Raw genomic sequence first — 22,622 nt, forward strand, 5'->3', positions numbered from 1 at the left:
ATCATTGTGACACACAAACCCCTCCACCATGATAAGTTGACGGCTTCCAGTATAGTTACAGTTATAATCAACCACATATTAATGTACGACAGCCTAATAATCTTGAAAATATATGACGCGGATACTTTTATACAGACATTTATTCCCATTGCCATATGTGCATGGAAATTGAATTACATGTAGTAATGACCTCCTAACAGAGGTGACGCTGTTGTAAAAACCGAGATTGCCTTAGCTCCACCGCAAGCAAGCGGAAGCCCGCCATTCATTGACGCGAACGCGTGTGGTTCGTGATTGTGTTGTCTGTTTAAGCAGCAAGTCAAAGATTCGTCGTCCATCTACGACTGGGAGCGCTTTGGAAGGATGGCGTACCGAGGGCAAGGCCAGAAGGTTCAGAAGGTTATGGTTCAGCCCATTGTATCCTTTTTTTTTTTTCCCTGTCGAGGAACGACACGGAACTCCATCATTTAGCTTTAGCGGCTAAGCTAACTGTTTCGCGTAACGTAGCGAATGTGAGACATTCAATTTTGATTTATAATAAAGGCGGGTGTCTTCGAGTCTGTATTAATGTTGTTGAAACATACATCTACTATTGGAATGTGGTTGATGGTCCATATCAGTGGCTGTTCCAATTAGAGGCGCGTTCTGTGGACGTGCGTGGCGCACGACCATTGAGAGCAATGGTAAAGATAAAATATGCGAAACGATACACTTTATATTTCTACGTTTATTATTATTTGTAGCTACTGTTGCAATACAGGCAAACGACATCATGCAGATGGTCGGATTGGAGACAACTAAAATTGATGTAACGCGGCGGGACGACACGTTTCATTAGCACCGAAAGTACAAAACTGCTTAAAGATTAAAATAAAACAATAACAAAAATAACCTAAATATTTTTTTTTTTTTGAGTATCAGTTTTACGCCTCAATTAATTCATGATTACATTTCTACATTTGAGGAGCAACTGTATAATTTTGAGGAGCATTTGGTTGCAGGTTAATCTCACAGGGACCTGAAGCAAGGGTTTTATTAAATAAAAATGTGACAATATCTCAAACAATCGAATATTTGGAATAACTATATCTTTGCTTGGGTAAAGAGCAATTATAAATGCAAAAGAAAAAATAAGAACTTTCACTTATCTGATTTATTTGTTTCCTTTTTATATAATAAACTGTTTTATTAGAACAAATTTCGTGTGCATGCATGTTCATGACAATAAAAGGTGATTCTTCTTATTTCTTAAATTTACATTGTGCATAAAATACTTTTAAAAAGAAAAACAGCCGTTTTGCATCTTCACTTAAGCAGCTAGAATTTTAACATTTCGTGACGTTAAATTTATTAATAAATTATGTGCATTGCTGTGCATTTATGAGCTTAGCTTATCTGATTGTGTATAATATAATTGGCGAGAACAACAAGAGAGGAGCGAGCCGACAGTATTATAAAGACAAAATGGGCAAAAACGTGTGTTTGTGGTCACCGGTGCTCAGGACAGGAGAGGACGTTCGTTTAAGGCTTGCTTCAGGTATGGTCACATACTTTTAATACGATATGGCTCACAAGCAGGCAATAAAATGTTATGTCGCTTAGCAAGCCAGCAGTAGCACGAACGGTTGGACGTAAACATGCCGCCGTTCTGTCGAATCATGCTCTAAAGTTTTGGCGTGGGTGAAGTAATTACAGTAAATTAGCACCCATTATGTCTGCCATGTAATGTTGGTTTGACCTGACTGATTAGAATACACAATCTGACAAGAGCAGTGATTTCCAACCTTTATGGAGGCAAGAAACATATTTTACAATTTAAAAATTGGCACACTCACAAACAAAAATGTCACAAAAAGTGGATACATTACTGTATTTACTTCCTGCCATCCAATAGAAGACCATCTGTCTGTCAGTATGCCTCACTGGCATAAATAGAGGCACAAAGATACATTATTAATGTTAATATAATTTTTTGAGCAATTAAGTACACTAGTATATACAGTAAATGAACTGGTCATTTAAATAGACATATTCCTCCATCTTGTGATCGGATCGATTATTGTTTTTTAAACTCGGTGATCAGCCCAAAAAAAACATATCTTCTGCGTCCCACTTCCCACGCATCGGTGATGTAAGCGTGTTGTGTCAGCTGTCTCCGCGGTGAACCTGTGATTCACAGTTTTGCTTTTCAATGTTTTTTTTTAGGTGGAAAATACTAATTTTAACTCTCAAACTGTGATGTGAGGCCGCTTAAATCAAGCCTAGCCGTTTCTAAAGATTAAATTCAAATGGTATGCTATGGTAGACAAAGCACGGCTCAAAGACCCCTTATGATGACGACAAACAATGGAGTCGGTTTTCCCTTGCTTGGACGCGGGTCACCGGGGCCCCCCACTGGAGCCAGGCCTGGTGGTGGGGCTCGAAGGCGAGCGCCTGGTGGCCAGGCCTGCACCCATGGGGCCCGGCCGGGCACAGCCCGAAAGGGTAACGTGTGTCCCCCTTCCCATTGGCTCACCACCTGTGGGAGGGGCCATTGGGGTCGGGTGCAGTGTGAGCTGGGCGGTGGTCGAAGGCGGGAACCTTGGCGAGCCGATCCCCGGCTACAGAAGCTGGCTCTAGGGAGGTGGAATGTCACCTATTTGGCAGGGAAGGAGCCCGAGCTGGTGTGTGGTCGAGAAGTTCCAACTAGATATAGTCGGACTCGCCTCCACACACAGCTTGGGCTCTGGTACCAGTCCTCTCGAGGGGGGTTGGACTCTCTTCCACTCTGGAGTTGCCCACGGTGAGAGGCGCCAAGCAGGTGTGGGTATACTTATTGCCACCCGGCTTGGCGCCTGTACGTTGGGGTTCACCCTGGTGGACGAGAGGGTAGCCTCCCTCCGCCTTCGGGTGGGGTGACGGGTCCTGACTGTTGTTTGTGCCTATGCACCAAACAGCAGTTCAGAGTACCCACCCTTTTTGGAGTCCTTGGAGGGGGTGCTGGAGGGCGCTCCCGCTGGGGACTCCATCATTCTGCTCGGGGACTTCAATGCTCACGTGGGTAATGACAGTGAGACCTGGAAGGGCGTGATTTGGAGGAACGGCCCCCCCCGATCCGAACCCGGTGTTCGGTTTTTGGACTTCTGTGCTCATCACGGCTTGTCCATAACGGACACCATGTTCAAGCATAAGGGTGTCCACACGTGCACTTGGCACCAGGACACCATAGGTCGCAATTCGATGATTGACTTTGTGGTCGTGTCATCGGACTTGCGGCTGCATGTCTTGGACACTCTGGTGAAGAGAGGGGCGGAGCTGTCAACTGATCACCACCTGGTTGTGAGTTGGGTCCGATGGTGGGGGGAGATGCCGGTCCCACGTGGAAGGCCCAAACGTATTGTGAGGGTCTGCTGGGAACGTCTGACAGAATCCCGTCAGAAGGAGTTTCAACTCCCACCTCCGACAGAACTTGCTCATGTTCCGGGGGAGGTGGGGGACATCGAGTCCGAGTGGACCATGTTCCCCGCCTCCATTGCTGAGCCGTCTGACCGGAGCTGTGGGCGTAAGGTGGTTGGTGCCTGTCGTGGTGGCAATCCCGAACCCGTTGGTGGACACCAACGGTGAGGGATGCCGTCAAGCTGAAGGTTCTTTTAGGCCTGTACCGGCTGGCCAAGCGGAATGCAGCTCTGGTGGTCGCTGAAGCAAAAACTCTGGTATGGGAGGAGTTTGGCGTGGCCATGGAGAAAGACTTCCGGACGGCTTCGAGGAAATTCTGGTCCACCATCCGGCGTCTCAGGAGAGGAAAGCAGTGCACCACCAACACTGTGTATAGTGGGGATGGGGCGCTGCTGACCTCGACTCGGGACGTTGTGAGTCGGTGGGGAGAATACTTCGAAGACCTCTTCAATTCCACCGACACGCCTTCCCATGAGGAAGCAGAGTGTGAGTTCTCTGAGGCGGGCTCTCCTATCTCTGGGTTTGTGGTCACCGAGGTAGTTAAAACGCTCCTCGGTGGCATGGCCCCTGGGGTGGATGAGATTCGCCCGGAGTTCCTAAAGGCTCTGGATTTTGTGGGGCTGTCCTGGTTGACACGCCTCTGCAACATCGCATAGACATTGGGGACAGTGCTTCTGGATTGGCAGACTGGGGTGGTGGTCCCCCTTTTTAAGAAGGGGGACCGGAGGGTGTGTTCCAACTACAGGGGGATCAAACTCCTCAGCCTCCCTGGTAAGGTCTATTCAGGGGTGCTGGAGAGGAGGGTTCATTGGGAAGTCGAATCTCAGATTCAGGAGGAGCAGTGTAGTTTTCGTCCTGGCCGTGGAACAGTGGACCAGCTCTACACCCTCGGCAGGGTCCTCGGAGGTGCATAGGAGTTAGCCCAACCAGTCTACATGTGTTTTGTGGACTTGGAGAAGGCGTTCAACCGTGTCCCTCGGGGATTCCTGTGGAGGGTGCTTCGGGAGTATGGGGTACCAAACCCCCTGATACGGGCTGTTCGGTCCCAGTACAACCGGAGTCAGAGTTTGGTCCGCATATCCCGCAGTAAGTCGGACTCGTTCCCGGTGAGGGTTGGACTCTGCCAAGGCTTCCCTTTGTCACCGATTCTGTTCATAACTTTTATGGACAGAATTTCAAGGCGCAGCCGAGGCGTAGAGGGGGTCCGGTTTGGTGGCCTCAGTATTGCATCTCTGCTTTTTGCAGATGATGTGGTTCTGTTGGCTTCATCAAGCCGTGACCTCCAACTCTCACTGGAGCAGTTCACAGCCGAGTGTGAAGCGGCTGGGATGAGAATCAGCACCTCCAAATCTGAGACCATGGTCCTCAGTCGGAAAAGGGTGGCGTGCCCTCTCCAGGTCGGGGATGAGATCCTGCCCTAATTGGAATAGTTCAAGTATCTTGGGGTCTTGTTCACGAGTGAGGGAAGAATGGAGATCGACAGGCGGATCGGTGCAGCGTCTGCAGTGAAGCAGACTTTGTCTCGGTCCGTTGTGGTAAAGAAGGAGCTAAGCCTTAAGGCGAAGCTCTCAATTTACCGGTCGATCTACGTTCCTACCCTAACCTATGGTCACGAGCTGTGTGTCGTGACCGAAAGAACAAGATCCCGGATACAAGCGGCCGAAATGAGTTTTCCCCGCCGGGTGTCCGGGCTCTCCCTTAAAGATGGGGTGAGAAGCTCGGTCATCCGGGAGGATCTCCGAGTAGAGTCGCTGCTCCTCCACATCGAGAGGAGCCAGATGAGGTGGCTGGGGCATCTGATTCGGAAGCCTCCCGGACGCCTCCCTAATGAGGTGTTCCGGGCATGTCCCACTGGGAGGAGACCCCTGGGACGACCCAGGACACGCTGGAGAGACTACATCCTTCGGTTGGTCTGGGAACGCTTCGGGATCCCCCCGGAAGAGCTGGATGAAGTGGCTCGGGAGAGGGATGTCTGGGCGTCCCTGCTAAAGATACTGCCCTCGCGACCCGACCCGGATAAGCTGTAGAAAATGGATGGATGGATGCTATGGTAGCATTTTATTGTCACTCTTCAATACAATACTTGCCTATCAAGGTGCAAAAACAACAAGTAGTGATAGAGTACTTGTAAAGTAATCTGACCGTATTTGTTTAATTTTAAAGTTCTGTTAACACATCCAGAAACTATCGAAACCAACATTGGAGCCCACTCCTAGTGACAAAAAACTTACAATTTTTCCATTTGTATCAATCCAAATTTAATATGTGCAAAATCATCAGCACCACATGGTGAGGTAAAATAGCTCAAACTTTACACAGTGCATTAACTGGGACTTCACAGAGAAGTAGATGGATTGCAGCTAAAACTAAATAAATGTTCTGAATATATGTAATATTTCTGTTAATTTTTAGCACTGTTTTTGTACATAATTTCTTTGACCACAGTAATCAGAACCTAATCTTCAGATACCTCCAAAATGTAAGTATTTAAGATTTGTCTTTCTCCTCTGCTGATAGTTTGTTTTGTGCGATTACAATTTTAATTATCTTTCATTTATTCACAGCGCTCAAGGATCCAGGTGTGGTTGTATGAACAAGTCAACATCAGAATAGAGGGTTGTATCATTGTAAGTCCCACTCAAACTTTCAACTTCAACTGTAGCACTTTATTCTATTGTGGCTCTTTTACCTGGAGGAGAGTTGAACCCCAAATAATAATTCAGAGAAAGTTAAAATGCTATTTGTATTTAATCACAGTCATCGTAGTCATATGAACTACACTAAAGGTGTTATCGTATTCAGATTTTTCGCTATGGTACATTTGATACAGTATAGTCCATACACTGGTCATGTAAAGCACTAGGACTGCACAATATATTGTTTGAGCATCGTCATCGCGATGGACGTGTGCGTAATAGTCACATCGCGGGGTCCGCTGTGATGTTGGTGTACTTCACTATACAGTGAATCAACTGTAATAAAGTGACCAGCAGAGGGACCTGTTTGGACATGCTAATATCATTAGCACCCATGTTACAGTAAATTAGTCTCCTCCAAAAGTATTGGAATAGCAAGGTCAAGTCCTTTGTTTTTGTTGTATGCTGAAGATATCCGAGTTTCAGATCAAAAGATGAATGAGACAAAAGTTCAGAATTCCAGCTTTCATGGTATTTACATCTAGATGTGTTAAAACAACTGTGGACAGAGCACCTTTTGTTTGAAGCCACCCACTTTTCAAGTGAGCAAAAGTATTGGAACAGACATTAAATTAGCTTCAAGTGAATAACATTTAATATATTGGTGGCATAATCCTTACTTACAATAACTGCATCAAGCCTGCGACCCATTGACTTAACCAGACTGTTGCATTCTTCATTTGAAATGCTTTTCCAGGCCTTGACTGCAGCCTCTTTCCGTTCTTGTTTCTTTCTGGGGGTTTCTCCCTTCAGTCTCCTCTTCAGGAGGTAAAATGCAGGCTCTGTTGGGTTAAGGTCTGGTGATAGACTTGGCCAGTCTAAGAACTTGCACCTTTTCCCCCTGAAGAAGTCCTTTGTTGTTTTGGTAGTGTGTTTTGGGTCATTGTTTTGTTACATGATGAAGCTTGTCCTGATTAGTTTGGATGTGTTTTTCTTTAAATTGCCAGACAAATGGTTTGCCAATCTTCACAGGGCAGGGGTGAAGGTATCATAATCCACTGTTTGAAGAAGACTTTGAGAGAAGAAATATAGAGGTCATACCACAAAATGCAAACCGCTCATCAGCCAAAACAATCGGAAGGCCAGATTGGATTTTGCAAAGTACAGAGATCAGCCACAAAAGTTTTGGAACAATGGTTTCTGGACTGGTGAGCTCAACCTCTACCAAAGTGATGGAAAGGCCAAAGTATGGAGAAAGAAAGGATCTGCTTATGATCCAAAACACCCAAGCTCATCTGTGAAGCATGGTGGCGGTAATGTCATGGCTTGGCCTTGCATGGTTGCCTCTGGAAAGGGCTCACTTGTCCATATTGATGCAACTCATGATGGCAGCAGCAGAATAAATTCTGAAGTCTACAAAACCATTTTTTCTGGCAATTTACGTAAAGTGCGTTCAGGTTGTTCCTTGATTCTTTTGTAATACAATCCATAATTTAAAAAATGGATTACAAGGCAAATTATTTAGTTAAAACACTGCATGGTCAAACTGTGATATGAAATTTTGTAAAATAAGTAGATAATTTTTTCTTAATATAGTCAGCCAGAAGTCACTGATGGTGTAGCGGTACACTCGCCTGACTTTGGTGCGGGAAGCGTGGGTTCAGTTCCCACTCAGTGACAGTGTGAATGTGAGTGCAAACGGTTGTCCGTGTCTATATGTGCCCTGCGACTGACTAACAACCAGTTCAGGGTGTAGTCCGCCTTTCACCAGATGTGAGCTGGGATAGGCTCCGGCGCCCCGCGACCCTCACCAGGATACGCGGTGTTGAAAATTGATGGATTTATAGTCAGCCAGAACTTCTGGGAATGCAGTTATCAATGTCCTTTCACTATCGTTCCTGTCATACTGTGTTGCATGTTTTTTCTTTGCACTCTTAAGGGCTACAGTCCTGTTTTTGTTTTAATTCATGGTTATAAAAAAACACAAAACAACACGTTTTTCCTCAAGCTGCAGCTGGCTACTCGTGTGGATTGAATGGGTGGCAGCAATGAGGAAATGAAATGCCAGTACTTTGAGGGTAATAGCCAGTCAGCAACGTACAATATTGAATACAAAAAACTATGAACTAGTTAATTTTTGGACCGGTGAACTTAGTTAAAAATTTAGAGTTGTGAACTGAAGTAGTTCATTTTTGGAATAGTGAATTGAACTTTGAACAAATTCATGCAGGAAATTAATGTTCCCAATACTGATCCTCTGTTATTTCACATTGCAAAAATAAAATAAATAAAAAAATACACACACACACACACCGTATTTTCCGCACCATAAGGCGCATCAGATTGTAAGGCGCAGTCTCAATTACGGGGTTTATTTCTGTACTTAAACCATACATAAGGCGCACCGTATTATTCGGCGCATGCTAAATCAAGGTAACTGAAGCAAAACCGTGAGTTTGGTTTAACTTTATTTTACTACATATTTAAAAATACACACATTATTTTTTTTATCAATCTTTTGTCACAAATCCCCTGCTGGGGCCAGTACAAATTTCTAAGTCATTGAAAAATCACCGAAACATCCCGTCTAAGGCAGGATGTTGTCATGCCATAAGGAGAAACTGCAACCAAGACTGCCTGACTTAATAAACGGGTACGCATTTGGGTTAGCCTCAGGACAATAGCCGAAGCTAACACTGCTAGACACATACAGCGGCTCATACTTTGCAGCCTGTAGAATGTTAATCTGCCCTCCCTGAGTGTGCTATAAGCGTTCATTGACAACCCTCCCGCCCAAGTTGGAGTTTACTGTAAAGCTAAGCGCGCAACAAAAATGATTACCCTTGTTTTATATTTAAATACAAGACACACCTTGTTTTAGAAATCGCTAGATTAATGCTAACAGTCAATGGAAAATCCTGTTGACCGGCTACCTAGTATTAGCATCTGGTCACAGGAGCTATTTATCTTTGAATAAAAAATATTCACACACAAACATCGTAGTAACACAGAGACAGGTAATATAACAATACTCACAAGCATGTATTCTTCCTAATCTGTGAAAAAATATATATTTTTTAAATGTTATAGCGTGACTTTCTTCTGTACTTTTTTTTTGTTTGCAGATAATGGGTAGCTCCATGCATGCATTACGCCACACTGCCCCTAAGAGGCCAAGGCGCACAGAGCAGGAACAGCCGATACAGTCATTGACTGTACAAAAACAAACTTCTTTTCCCCCCTTACTTTGACATGCAACCAGACTAAATTTTTCACAGCAGCTCTGGTAATTCTCTTGTTTGCACGTTTAGTTTAACAGTAAACTACACCTAGGGTTTCATAAGTAGTTTAAAGCACGGGGGTGGGGTGGTGGGGGTTAGAGATTTGAAAAGTGACATTAATATAAAACGAAGCGATTACTGTTCCATTTGGCAAGATAATTGTACCTTTGGATTATTTTTCCACGTTGTGACATTTAAAATGTAAAAAAAAAATGAATAAAACCAATCTTTTTCTCCCTATCATGATCAGCTGAAAATCACATGATCAACTCCGATTTTCGATCATGATTCCCTATTACGCTCAAAATGCTGGCATTTCATTTCCCCATGTTGCATGTGCATTCAGTCCACACTAGTAGACAGCTGCAGCTTTCACCCTTCTCAAAAACATGAGTCACTAATTTGAGCCTTGTGGTATAAATTTGAGAATTTGAGACAACAAAATCAGCCTTTGCTAAACGGTTTACATTCGCGATTAGCATTAGTGTGCTAGTGATGACAGTATAAGGCAATAAAATGCTAACATTCAGCTCACCCAAAAATCATGTTATATGTACATTACACATCTATTAGTGTCTTAAAAATCACTTACAGATGCTCCTAAATTTATCAGTAGCCCAACACTGCGTTCGTTTGCAATAAATGTCTGTGAGACATTGACGCAAGCATGGTTCTTTTTTTTCTTTTTTTTGTCCCAGCAGAGCTTCGAGGCATAAATTCTACATCAGCCTATTTTTTAAGTCGACTTGGCTGACTTTTTTTTTTCTCCCCAGCCCTAATTGAGAGTTTTTCCAATAGCTAAATGACAAAGTACAAAAGCAAGCTGCCACATTGTGTATTGCAAAGCAAGGACAACCATTCATTTATGATCACTATATTAACCATCTTTTTTGTAATTGAATCATAGAAGTGGGAGAACTAATCATTAGTTGCCTGCATTGTGATGCAGATGTTAAGGTTTGTGAATTGATCAGTACATTTCAATAACCAACAGATAACAGAGGCAGTTGACTTGCCTAGTTTATTAGTAATGATTAATGATAATTTAAACTAAAAGTTATTGTTACAGAGGTAGCATTCTCTTGTGCTGTTGTCACACGCTGCCATTGCAATACTTGTGAATGAGAAAAGGCAATTGAAAGCAGTGTGTTGGAATGGAAATTGTGTGTATAATTATAACGTTATAAAATTACAGCAATGTTTATTACATTTTGACTGAATTTGTGATTTGACTAAATTTTGTGATGAAGTGGGCTGGATACAATTAACACATCTCGTATTTTAAATCCATGTACATTATTTCTATAAATGTATCTTGTGACTTAAGACGGTGTTTGTAATGACACATATTCCTATTGATAAAATGTGTATTTCCACTTTTATTTAAAATATGTAAAATATGTTTGCCAACAAATGTTTATCACCATTTTATTTTCTTGTAGTTTTGCAATTAATGTTCTGTTCAATATCTTTAGGGTTTTGATGAGTACATGAACTTGGTTCTTGAGGATTCCGAGGAAGTCCACATGAAGACAAGGAACAGGAAGCCACTGGGTAAGAGGTTACTTTGTCTTGTTTCTTAAAGATCCTGTATTTTACCAAACCAACATTTTCTACTATTTAAGGTCTGATATTGACTATGTGGTGCCTCAGTACACATTTGAAATATTAATTTAAAAAGTTTACGTATTCCTGAGTTACAAATATTTTTTTCTGCCAAGAGGCCTGAAATCTGGTCATTTGAATTTCTCAAGCTAATCTACGTCACTTGTGAAGGTCTTTACCTAACTCGGCGCTCCTGAACCAGCACCATCAACATAACACGTGTGCTCTCACAAGTGGGTTTTCTACATGGAGGCAACCAATCATAGGAAAGGCTGGCCCCTTTCCTCGTAGCCAAATATGGACAAAGCGGATACGACAAAACCAGGTCAAACAGAAGTAGCAGTCAGAGGATCCTTTTCTGGACACTCGTATGACAACACCAAGGATTTTCTATGAAATGAAATTGACACTTTTACAGGTATACTAAGTCCATATTACAAAGTCACTATGAAGGTCTAAATTGCCAAAATATGGGACCTTTAAAGGTCAGAGTGCAAGGGGTTGATGGCAGTCGTTTAAAATTCATATTTGCATTGTTAATGTTTTGTAATCATATACGTCATTTAGAGCAAGTTGTCAACCATAAATTGGCAAAAAAATGTTGTTTTTTTAAAGCACTCCCAAATGTTCCCGATTTTGAGACATTCTGGGTGTAGTTACTCTATCCGCTGGAAGCGTTATGTATAATGTTCCCCTCGCAATTCAGTATCGATTCAGCAAGTCCTCTGAATCGATTTCACGTCCTTACCAGAAGCCGGGGTGCTTTGCGTGTGATTGGCCTTGAATGGACGGGAACAGCACTCTACCAAACAACAACAAAAGGGCGACTAAAGCAAACAGCCGTGGTAGCAGCAACCTGGAGCGAGCGACTTCTACCTTTTGAAATCTGATGTTTGGGGTCATTCTGGATTCTCCTGTAAATCTGGAACACAGGAAATGGACAAAAGACACTCAAACCACGATACAGAATACCAACACAAAAACACGTCAGAAGTCGTTGTCCAGAAGCTGTACATGGAGTTAAAACAGCTGATTTGGCTCTTAAGTATGATGCTTATAAGCGACTGACCTTACGTACGTAACTATCACGTCTCAACAGTTCTGACAAGTAGGAATTAGTGTCAAATGTTCGGCAGAGTAGAGCTCTGCACAGAAGCCATACAGGGAGCAATATACCGAACCTATTGACAGAGGTAATAAATGAATGGGTTTTGACAAAGTACCGGCAATTGTCACAATGCCACAAACATGCTACTTAATTAGGTTTTACTTAAAAACTTTGCAAATAATTATAATAATAAATAGTAACCCTAATGCTAAAAAATTAAGAAATATTGCTTATAGTTATTGTATGTGACTTTTAATGCCTCTTGAGCTCGAATTTGGCATTATAACTAAAGGACAGAGCTGTTGCTTTAATATGACTCCCTTGTATGTGATTCTATAGCATTTTTATGTTTTGAAGTTGGGGTGTTCTGATCCGATCTTTTATCTCAGATATCGGTCCGATGTCAGGAAAAAATCCATCGGTTTTGACTGAATCTATAATCTCCGATTTCACCACTCTTATACAAGCAGTCTATTCTATGCTTCGCTCCAGCACTTCTATTCAGCGGTGCCCAGACGGCATGCAGATCCCACATCATCACAACAACAGGTTGCCAAGGTGCAACCACATAGCAAGGCGAAAGAGTGAATGTTGCTTGCTTATAGTTGTTTATTGACGCTCCTGTTGAAGTTCACTGTAAAATAAAACACACACTGCAAAATTACACTTACTGAATGTTCAAATACATCACAGACTTAGTTTCTTTTTCATTTTTGTTTACAAAAATCGCTACCACAAAGCTAACTCACAATGAAATAAAAACATTTAACAAGCTAATGAAAATTACCATTAAACTCGGAGCACTTGTATCTCTCAAAATGATGAATATTGGTACACAAACTATATATGAACACATACTGTAAAACAGGCAATATAACACTACTCTGACAACATTCGATTGAGACTTCTACTTTCTTTGTTACTGCAAGTGTGTATCTTATTGCGTGCACCACACTGCCCCTCAGAGATCAAGACGTGCACAGCACAGTTACTTTATGTAAAACATTGGTTTATAATGGGTCTGTTTTTCTCATACAGTGGCGTGAAAAAGTATTATATTTTTGCGTAGTTTTCCTACTTTAAGAACATCAAACAAATGTTAAATATCAGACAAATATAACCCAACTGAACTTAAAATGCTGTTTTTAAATGATTTCATTTATTAAGGGGGAACTATTCGAAGTTACCTGGCCCGGTGTGAAAAAGTGGTGGCCCGCTAAACCTAATAACTAGGCTTTACACGATCAGGATTTCTGGGGCCAATCACCGATCCGACCACATGATGGAGGAGTGTCTATTTAAATGACCTGTTCATTTACTGTATATACTTGTGTACTTAATTGCTCAAAAAATTATATTTACAATAAATAATGTATCTTTGTTCATCTATTTATACCAGTTAGAAGCACACAGGTGGATTACATCTTGTGCAGACGATGTAATCTGAAGGAGGTTACCAACTGTAAGGTAGTGGTAGGGGAGAGTGTGGCTAGACAGCATAGGATGGTGGTGTGTAAGATGACTCTGGTGGTGGGGAGGAAAATTAGGAAGACAAAGGCAGAGAAGAGAACCATGTGGTGGAAGCTGAGACAGGACGAGTGTTGTGCAGCTTTTCGGGAAGAGGTGATACAGGCTCTCGGTGGACGGGAAGAGCTTCCAGAAGACTGGACCACTGCAGCCAAGGTGATCAGAGAAGCAGGCAGGAGAGTACTTGGTGTATCTTCTGGCAGGAAAGGAGAGAAGGAGACTTGGTGGTGGAACCTCACAGTACAGGAAATTATACAAGGAAAACGGTTAGCTAAGAAGAAGTGGGACCTGAGAGGACGAGGAGGCAAAGGAATACATTGAGATGCGACACAGGGCAAAGGTAGAGGTGGCAAAGGCAAAACAAGAGGCATATGATGACATGTATGGCAGGTTGGACACTAAAGAAGGAGAAAAGGATCTATACAGGCTGGCCAGACAGAGGGATAGAGATGGGAAGGATGTGCAGCAGGTTAGGGTGATTAAGGATAGAGATGGAAATATGTTGACTGGTGCCAGCAGTGTGCTAGGTAGATGGAAAGAATACTTCGAGGAGTTGATGAATGAGGGATAGATATGATAGAGAAGGGAGAGTAGAAGAGGCAAGTGTGGTGGACCAGGAAGTGGCAATGATTAGTAAGGGGGAAGTTAGAAAGGCATTAAAGAGAATGAAAAATGGAAAGGCAGTTGGTCCTGATGACATTCCTGTGGAGGTATGGAAGCATCTAGGAGAGGTGGCTGTGGAGTTTTTGACCAGCTTGTTCAATAGAATTCTAGTGCGTGAGAAGATGCCTGAGGAATGGAGGAAAAGTGTACTGGTGCCCATTTTTAAGAACAAAGGTGATGTGCAGAGCTGTGGCAACTATAGAGGAATAAAGTTGATGAGCCACACAATGAAGTTATGGGAAAGAGTAGTGGAGGCTAGACTCAGGACAGAAGTGAGTATTTGCGAGCAACAGTATGGTTTCATGCCTAGAAAGAGTACCACAGATGCATTATTTGCCTTGAGGATGTTGATGGAAAAGTACAGAGAAGGTCAGAAGGAGCTACATTGTGTCTTTGTAGATCTAGAGAAAGCCTATGACAGAGTACCCAGAGAGGAACTGTGGTACTGCATGCGGAAGTCTGGAGTGGCAGAGAAGTATGTTAGAATAATACAGGACATGTACGAGGGCAGCAGAACAGCGGTGAGGTGTGCTGTCGGTGTGACAGAAGAATTTAAGGTGGACGTGGGACTGCATCAGGGATCAGCCTTGAGCCCCTTCCTTTTTGCAGTGGTGATGGATAGGCTGACAGATGAGGTTAGACTGGAATCCCCGTGGACCATGATGTTTGCAGATGACATTGTGATCTGCAGTGAAAGCAGGGAGCAGCTGGAGGAACAGTTAGAAAGATGGAGGCATGCACTGGAAAGAAGAGGAATGAAGATTAGCCGAAGTAAAACAGAATATATGTGCATGAATGAGAGGGGTGGTGGGGGAAGAATGAGGCTACAGGGAGAAGAGATGGCAAAGGTAGAGGACTTTAAATACTTGGGGTCAACCGTCCAGAGCAATGGTGAGTGTGGTCAGGAAGTGAAGAAACGGGTCCAAGCAGGTTGGAACGGGTGGAGGAAGGTGTCAGGTGTGTTATGTGACAGAAGAGTCTCTGCTAGGATGAAGGGCAAAGTTTATAAAACAGTGGTGAGGCCAGCCATGATGTATGGATTAGAGACAGTGGCACTGAAAAGAAAACAGGAAGCAGAGCTGGAGGTGGCGGAAATGAAGATGTTGAGGTTCGCTCTCGGAGTGACCAGGTTGGATAAAATTAGAAATGAGCTCATCAGAGGGACAGCCAAGGTTCGATGTTTTGGAGACAAAGTTAGAGAGAGCAGACTTCAATGGTTTGGACACGTCCAGAGGAGAGAGAGTGAGTATATTGGTAGAAGGATGATGAGGATGGAGCTGCCAGGCAAGAGAGCTAGAGGAAGACCAAAGAGAAGGTTGATGGATGTCGTGAGGGAAGACATGATGGCAGTTGGTGTTCGAGAGGAGGATGCAGGAGATAGGCTCTCATGGGAAAGGATGACGCTCTGTGGCGACCCCTAACGGAACAAGCCGAAAGGAAAAGAAGAAGAAGAAGGCATAGTGACAGACAGAACAAATGAATGGTCTTCTATTAGATCGCAGGAAGTAAATACAGTAATAAATGTATCCACTTTTTGTGACATTTTTGTTTGTTGGTGTGCCGTGAGATTTTTAAATTGTAAAATATGTTCCTTGGCTCCATAAAGGTTGGAAATCACTGCTCTAGTCAGGTCATGTATTCTAATCAGTCAGGTCAAACCAACATTACAACATGACAGAAATAATGGGTGCTAACTTACTGTAATTACTTTATTTTTAATTAAATTACTTCACCCACACCGAAATTTTAGAGCATGATTGGACAGAACGGCGGCATGTTTACATCCAACCGTTCGTGGTACCACTAGCTTGCTAGGCTACATAATGTTTTTGTTGCCTGCTTGCGAGCCATATCGTATTAAAAGTACGTGAACATACTTGAAGCAAGCCTTAAACGAATGTCCTCTCCTGAGCACCGGTGACCACCAACACACGTTTTTCCCCATTTTGTTCTTACAAACACACGCCGCGATCCATTATTGTTGTTGTCGCCATGGTAACGAGTGTGTCCGTTTGCGTTGACACGATGAAGCCCAGTGATCGGAAAAAAACGGAATGCGGTGGTATCGGAATACAAGATTTGATTGCAGTAGTCTGACATAGTGCAATTGTGAGAGAGCAAATTTGTCTTGTAGTCTGATCCGGCATTACGTGTTGTCTGTCTCAGACCGCCGACTGTTTTTAAATTTTCTTTTTTTTTTTTTTTTATAATAACTTTATTGGCTGTCAGATATTTACAGGTATTTCCCCCACCATCGGAGCCAACTCACCACCAGGTCGTGATCAGTTGACAGCTCCGCCCCTCTCTTCACCCGAGTGTCCAAGACATGCAGCCGCAAGTCCGATGACACGACCACAAAGTACATCATCGAACTGCGACCTAGGGTGTCCTGTGTGGACACCCTTATGCTTGAACATGGTGTTCATTATGGACAATCCGTGATGAGCACAGCAGTCCAATAACAGAACACCGCTCGGGTTCTGATCGGGGGGCCCGTTCCTCCCAATCACGCCCTTCCAGGTCTCACTGTCATTGCCCACGTGAGCATTGAAGTCCCCCAGCAGAACGATGGAGTCCCCAGCGGGAGCGCTCTCCAGCACCCCCTCCAAGGACTCCAAAAAGGGTGGGTACTCTGAACTGCTGTTTGGTGCATAGGCACAAACAACAGTCAGGACCCGTCCCCCCACCCGAAGGCGGAGGGAGGCTACCCTCTCATCCACCGGGGTGAACCCCAACGTACGGGCGCCAAGCCGGGGAGCAATAAGTATACACACACCTGCTCGGCGCCTCTCACCGTGGGCAGCACCAGAGTGGAAGAGAGTCCAACCCCTCTCGAGAGGACTGGTACCAAAGCCCAAGCTGTGCGTGGAGGCGAGTCTGACTATATCTAGTCGGAACTTCTCGACCTCACACACCAGCTCGGGCTCCTTCCCTGCCAGAGAGGTGACATTCCACATCCCTAGAGCCAGCTTCTGTAGCCGGGAATCGGGTCGCCAAGGTTCCAGCCTTCGACCACCGTCCAGCTCGCACTGCACCCGACCCCTATGGCCCCTCCCACAGGCGGTGAGCCCATGGGAAGGGGGACCCACATTACCCTTTCGGGCTGTGCCCGGCCGTGCGCCATGGGTGCAGGCCCGGCCACCAGGTACTCGCCTTCGAGCCCCACCTCCAGGCCTGGCTCCAGAGGGGGGCCCCGGTGACCCGCATCCGGGCAAGGGAAACCTGAGTCCATTTTTTTGTCGTCATCATAAGGGGTCTTTGAGCCGTGCTTTGTCTGGTCCTTCACCTAGGACCTGTTTGCCATGGGTGACCCTGCCAGGGCCATAAAGCCCCAGACAACCTAGCTCCTAGGATCATTGGGACACACAAACCCCTCCGCCACGATAAGGTGAACTTGTAACAATGGATGGAAATACAAGCACTGAAGTTGAATGCCGCATAAAGCTTGCCTGGCAGGCTTATGGAAGGCTTAGTGTTATATTCAATAACAATCTTCCCATTTCCTTGAAAAGAAAAGTTTTTGATCAATGTATTTTACCAGTCCTCACTTATGGTACTGAAACTTGGACTACGAATGCCAAAGTTATACAAAGACTATGTGTAACCCAAAGGAACATGGAACGCCAAATGTCGAAAATAAGCATTCGCGACAAGAAAAGATGCAGTTGGATAAGACTGCAGACGCGAGTTACCGACGTCATTAAAAAAATAAAAAGCCCTAAACGGAAATGGGCTGGCCACGTTGCCCATTTCTGACAAAAGGTGGACCACAGAAACTATCAATTGGATACCACTGGACACAAAGCGACCACGGCGAAGACCTAAAAGTAGATGGATAGATGAAATCATGAAATACACTGGCAACAAATTGCAAAATGTCGTAGTAGTTGAAAACGTGAAGAAGCCATCCTGTAGTGGATAGATAATGGCTGATGATGATATATATGAGTTATATATATATGTATATATATGTGTGTGTGTAGATGTGTATAAGTTTGCATGGTTTAAATAGAGTATCCAAATTATGAACATCCATTTTCATAGCAGCCCGCAACATTGACTAAAATTAACATTTGAGTCGGGGTTCTTTATAACAAGTATGAACCTATGAACGACAAGGCAATGTGTTTGGAACTAACCCAATTGACTTAATATTCATTAATGTTTCAACTATAACTTCAATATAGCATTGTTAAAATAGTTATTTGGGACTGTTTTATCACGTCAAATGGTTTATATGTGCAAGTTTTAAGACTTTGTTTTAAGCTTGTAGCCTTTTATTTTGAAGGGTACGCACCGGAACTCAGCATTTTGGCACGAAAAGTAACTAGACAGCGCCGGCTATTTATTTATTTAATGGCTGGAACTAAATGCTATAAAACGTTGATTCCTTTCACTCCCCACCGATGAGGCACAAGATTAGTGTTTGTGATACTGTGAGAGAACATTTATGTGAATTTTGTCCCTATTCATTGATGTAATGTTGCTACGTTGAAGTTTTAGCTCAATGTTAAGCCTTTTTTTTTTTTCTTGTCATCGGCTGTTACGTTGGTTTGAAGACTAAAATAAACGCTAAAAACCATCAGTGCAACCAACTGTTTACCTTGTTAGTTGCCTCAGTGTAGCCATAGATGTATTTTATTGTTTCACTCGCCCAATTGACTGAGAGTTGACTTCACTGAAGCTCCGCGCGGTGTCGGCTGAGGCGGGAGGGAGTACGTAGGACTTCTACACATCGTGAAAGCCTCCTTTGCACAATATAATCTTATTCCAACTGTTGCACTGAGATGACTGGTCATTAATTTTAACAAAGTTAAGACACACTTTTGTACGCTGCCGTTGGGCACAAGCACGTCTTCGTGCGCGTTCTTCTTCGTTGGTTTTCGCCACAATCTTTGGGGTGGGTGGACTAGGCATTGAAACTTTTCTGGGCGAACCGGAACGTTAGTCCCAGTTCCCATCGGTTCTCGATGCCCAACCATAGACAGGCTTAACCAACATTGTGTCACCTCCTCTAGTAGTGGCTTGGGTGCAAATTAGGGATGTCGCAATATTCACGATATTAGAATTAAGTCTCTATCGTCTTGGTCTTGTCTCGGTATAAAATGAGTCGTTTTGCTTAAATTTTAGTTTTGGGCCGGTTATATGAAGCCTCGCTGGATAGCCAGTGGGTCACGATTCGATACACGATTCTATTTTTTTGTTTTTTATATTTTTTTTGGGAGCGTCGGGTTAAAAAAGAACATTGTGCTAGCAAAAAACTGACTTTAGTACACTAATTATACATGATTGTAAAATATTAGTCTCTGAGATTACAGACTTACGTTCTGTGATGTAAACCAGAAATTAGATGATAAAATGTTTAAAAAAAAAAAAACTTATCTGTAACAAAATAGCTACTGTTTGGAAAAATACTCTGAACTAAACTACACTATGTAGATTAAGTTGCGTAAACAAACTTGCTGTCTGTTCACGAACTGCAACATGAATGTAAACATTTAAGTAAAATTATATTGCCCATATCAGAAACTGCCCCTAGTAACAGGTTTCACTCGCTTGGTGTTTTTTTTTCAGTGTTACATGCACACAATTGACTTTTTACCAAGATCATTTTACTCCTCTGATTCACTTCCATATTTCTTCCTTTCTTTTCCAGGAAGGATCATGTTGAAAGGTGATAACATCACCTTGCTGCAGAGTGTGTCCAAGTGACAAGATGACTGTTGAAATGTTTGTTCATTTTCATGTCCATTTCTACATGTTTTCATTTTTAAAATAAAGTTTTTCTTTGTCATAATTTTCTTGAGATTGTTTGAAATTCCTATTACGCTCACGTTTACATGAGAATTTGGGTCATTGTCATCTAGTGGCAGACAGTTGTAATGCATTTCATTTATTTAGGTCAACCTTGCTCCAAATGCAATGACATGAGCAGATACATTCAGTACAAACTACTTTATGAATTGTATTGCAGGATTCCCCCCCCCCCCCCCCCCCATGCTAAAATTTTTTATTTTAAAAATTTGTATGGAGTGTGTGATTTAAAAGTAGTTTCGACTTGAGTTTTATTTATATCCTTTTTTGTTGGCAATACCCGATGGATTTTGATTTCCCACCCAACCAATACAGATGTTATATTATCAATGACCTCGCCTCGGTTTTTTAATATCTGTAGAAACCACATAATGTCCAACGTTAAGAGTTAAATAAAAAATAAAATATGTAAATTTTACTGGAGCTCTCGTGTAGTTTGAGCAAGCCAAAGTGTGTGTGAAGCGCACTTTGAATGTCGTTCTTGCAGTCGTCCACGACTGCGTAAACTTGCAGTGTCCCTGTTCAGTTGCCTGGGAAGCCCCTAGTACGGAGTGGAGCTGCCAACGCCCGACATAAAGACTCAAATCGGATATACGGTAAGGAAAAAGCCCTACATGTATACGTTAGTTATTCTTAGTGTAGATATCGTAGACCATGTCGTTGGTATATCTGTGATTTGCGTGAAATCATGAAGTTGGAGGATCGAAAGGTCGCTTCCCTTTGAGATTAGCCCAGCCAGTGGCTTTGCTACCAAGCTAATTTGTGTGTTCTGTGGCTAGCGACCATTTAAGACGTTCGTGTAGCCTTTTATTAAAACGGTAAGATAACGTCTGCACGGGATTTAAGATGTGCTTTGACGGAAGGTATCGTGGCAATTGAATACGTATTGTGTCAATTGGGCATAAAAAAAAAAAAAAAACTTGACTGCAAGCCAGCCTGGGAAGCCGCCAATCAGCCAACGTTAGGACGCCGTAATTGTGAAACATTTGGAAGGTTTCATAGGAAAGATCGCATAAATGCTATTAATGGTCTTGTTACTTTATCGTAATTGTAAAACAACCGACAGGAAATGGGGCCCGATTGAGACCAGCAATTTTGTGTAGCTAAGCTAACTGGTCGCCGTTTGTGCTCTGTTCCCATGATGTTTTTGATCATTAACTGTTAAACGCTACTGATGCAAATAGTGCTTTTAGCACCGGTTTCCAGGCAACTTGGGGACGTACATTGACCAGAGTACAAGCCACTAATTATCTTATTTTGGTTTACAGTAGGCGGCACGGTGAACGACTGGTTAGAGCGTCTGCCTCACAGTTCTGAGGACCGGGGTCCAATCCCCGGCCCCGCCTGTGTGGAATTTGCATGTTCTCCCTGCGTAGGTTTTCTCCGGGCACTCCGGTTTCTTCCCACATCCCAAAAACATGCATGGGAGGTTGATTGAAGACTCTAAATTTCCCGTAAGTGTGAATGTGAGTGCGAATGGTGGTTTGTTTATATGTGCCCTGCGATTGGCTGGCAACCAGTTCAGGGTGTACCCCGCCCCCTGCCCGATGATATCTGGGATAGCCTCCAGCGCTCCCGCGACCCTTTTAAGGATAAGCGGCTCAGATAATGGTTGGTTGGGTTACAATTTTGTTAAAAATTAAATTAAAAGTACAGAAGTAGAATTAACACAATTTAAAACTGTGGTATGTTGGCGGAGTGAATTGAATAAACCCATTACTCCAGTTGTCACATACGCACGTTCATGTTCATTACTGCACTATAGTTAAATAGTCTTTTGTGCACATTTATACACATTGTATATTGCTTCTTAGTGGTATAAAAATGAGACCACAAATCCTTAAGCTGGTCTGCTCTCAGAATGCTTTGTGGCCTTTTTGGATTATGCCTTGGGCATCCTCTGTCGATTGTGGCCGTGATACAGTGGTGTGAAAAATTGTTTACCCTCTTCCTGATGTCTTATTTATTTTTCGGATGTTTGTCACACTTAAATGTTTCCCATCATCAAACAAATTGAAATATTAGTCAAAGATAACACAAGTAAACACACAATGCAGTTTTTAAATTTAGGTTTTTATTATTGAGGGAGAGAAAAAATCCAAACTTACGTGGCCTTGAGTGAAAAGGCAATTGTCCCCTAAACCTAATAACTTGTTGGGCCATCCTTAGCAGCAACACCTGCAATCAAGCGTTTGCGATAACTTCCAATGAGTCTTACAGCAGTGTGGAGGAATTTTGGCCCACTCGTCTTTGCAGAATTGTTTTAATTCAGCCACATTGGATGCTTTTTGAGCATGAACCACCTTTTTAAGGTCATGCCACAGCATCTAAATAGGATTCAGGTCAAGACTTTGACTAGGCCACTCCAAAGTCTTCATTTTGCTTTTCTTCAGCCATTCAGAAGTGGAGTTGCTGGTATGTTTTGGATCATTGTCCTGCTGCAGAACCCAAGTTCGTTTCAGCTTGCGGTCACAAACATAGCCGGACATGCTCCTTCAGGATTTTTTGGTAGTCAGCAGAATTCATGGTTCCATTTATCACAGCAAGCCTTCC

General features: G+C 43.1%; 2 protein-coding genes across 5 annotated transcripts in view; both read left to right on the forward strand.

Annotated features, from left to right (window-relative positions):
• Window positions 1-232: 232 nt before the first annotated feature.
• On the forward strand, window positions 233-20,052 carry snrpe (small nuclear ribonucleoprotein polypeptide E). The gene is made up of 5 exons (XM_061783470.1): window positions 233-417; window positions 5,888-5,914; window positions 6,000-6,062; window positions 10,828-10,906; window positions 19,912-20,052. Exons 1-5 carry the CDS (start codon window positions 364-366, stop codon window positions 19,965-19,967), a joined length of 279 nt encoding a protein of 92 aa, XP_061639454.1. The 5' UTR covers window positions 233-363; the 3' UTR covers window positions 19,968-20,052.
• Window positions 20,053-20,512: 460 nt separating this feature from the next.
• The window catches only part of LOC133483015 (cell division control protein 42 homolog), a 52,288-nt gene continuing 50,178 nt past the window's right edge, over window positions 20,513-22,622 (forward strand). For 2 of the 4 annotated variants that reach the window (XM_061783468.1, XM_061783466.1), the window contains exon 1: window positions 20,513-20,665. The gene's annotated coding sequence lies outside the window, so the exon portion shown is untranslated. Of the gene's footprint in view, window positions 20,666-20,701; window positions 20,888-22,622 lie in introns of those variants that run through there. The other 2 variants (XM_061783465.1, XM_061783467.1) reach the window with 2 other exon arrangements.

Source organism: Phyllopteryx taeniolatus, chromosome 9 (assembly GCF_024500385.1).
Source record: "Phyllopteryx taeniolatus isolate TA_2022b chromosome 9, UOR_Ptae_1.2, whole genome shotgun sequence".
NCBI classification, from domain to species: domain Eukaryota; kingdom Metazoa; phylum Chordata; class Actinopteri; order Syngnathiformes; family Syngnathidae; genus Phyllopteryx; species Phyllopteryx taeniolatus.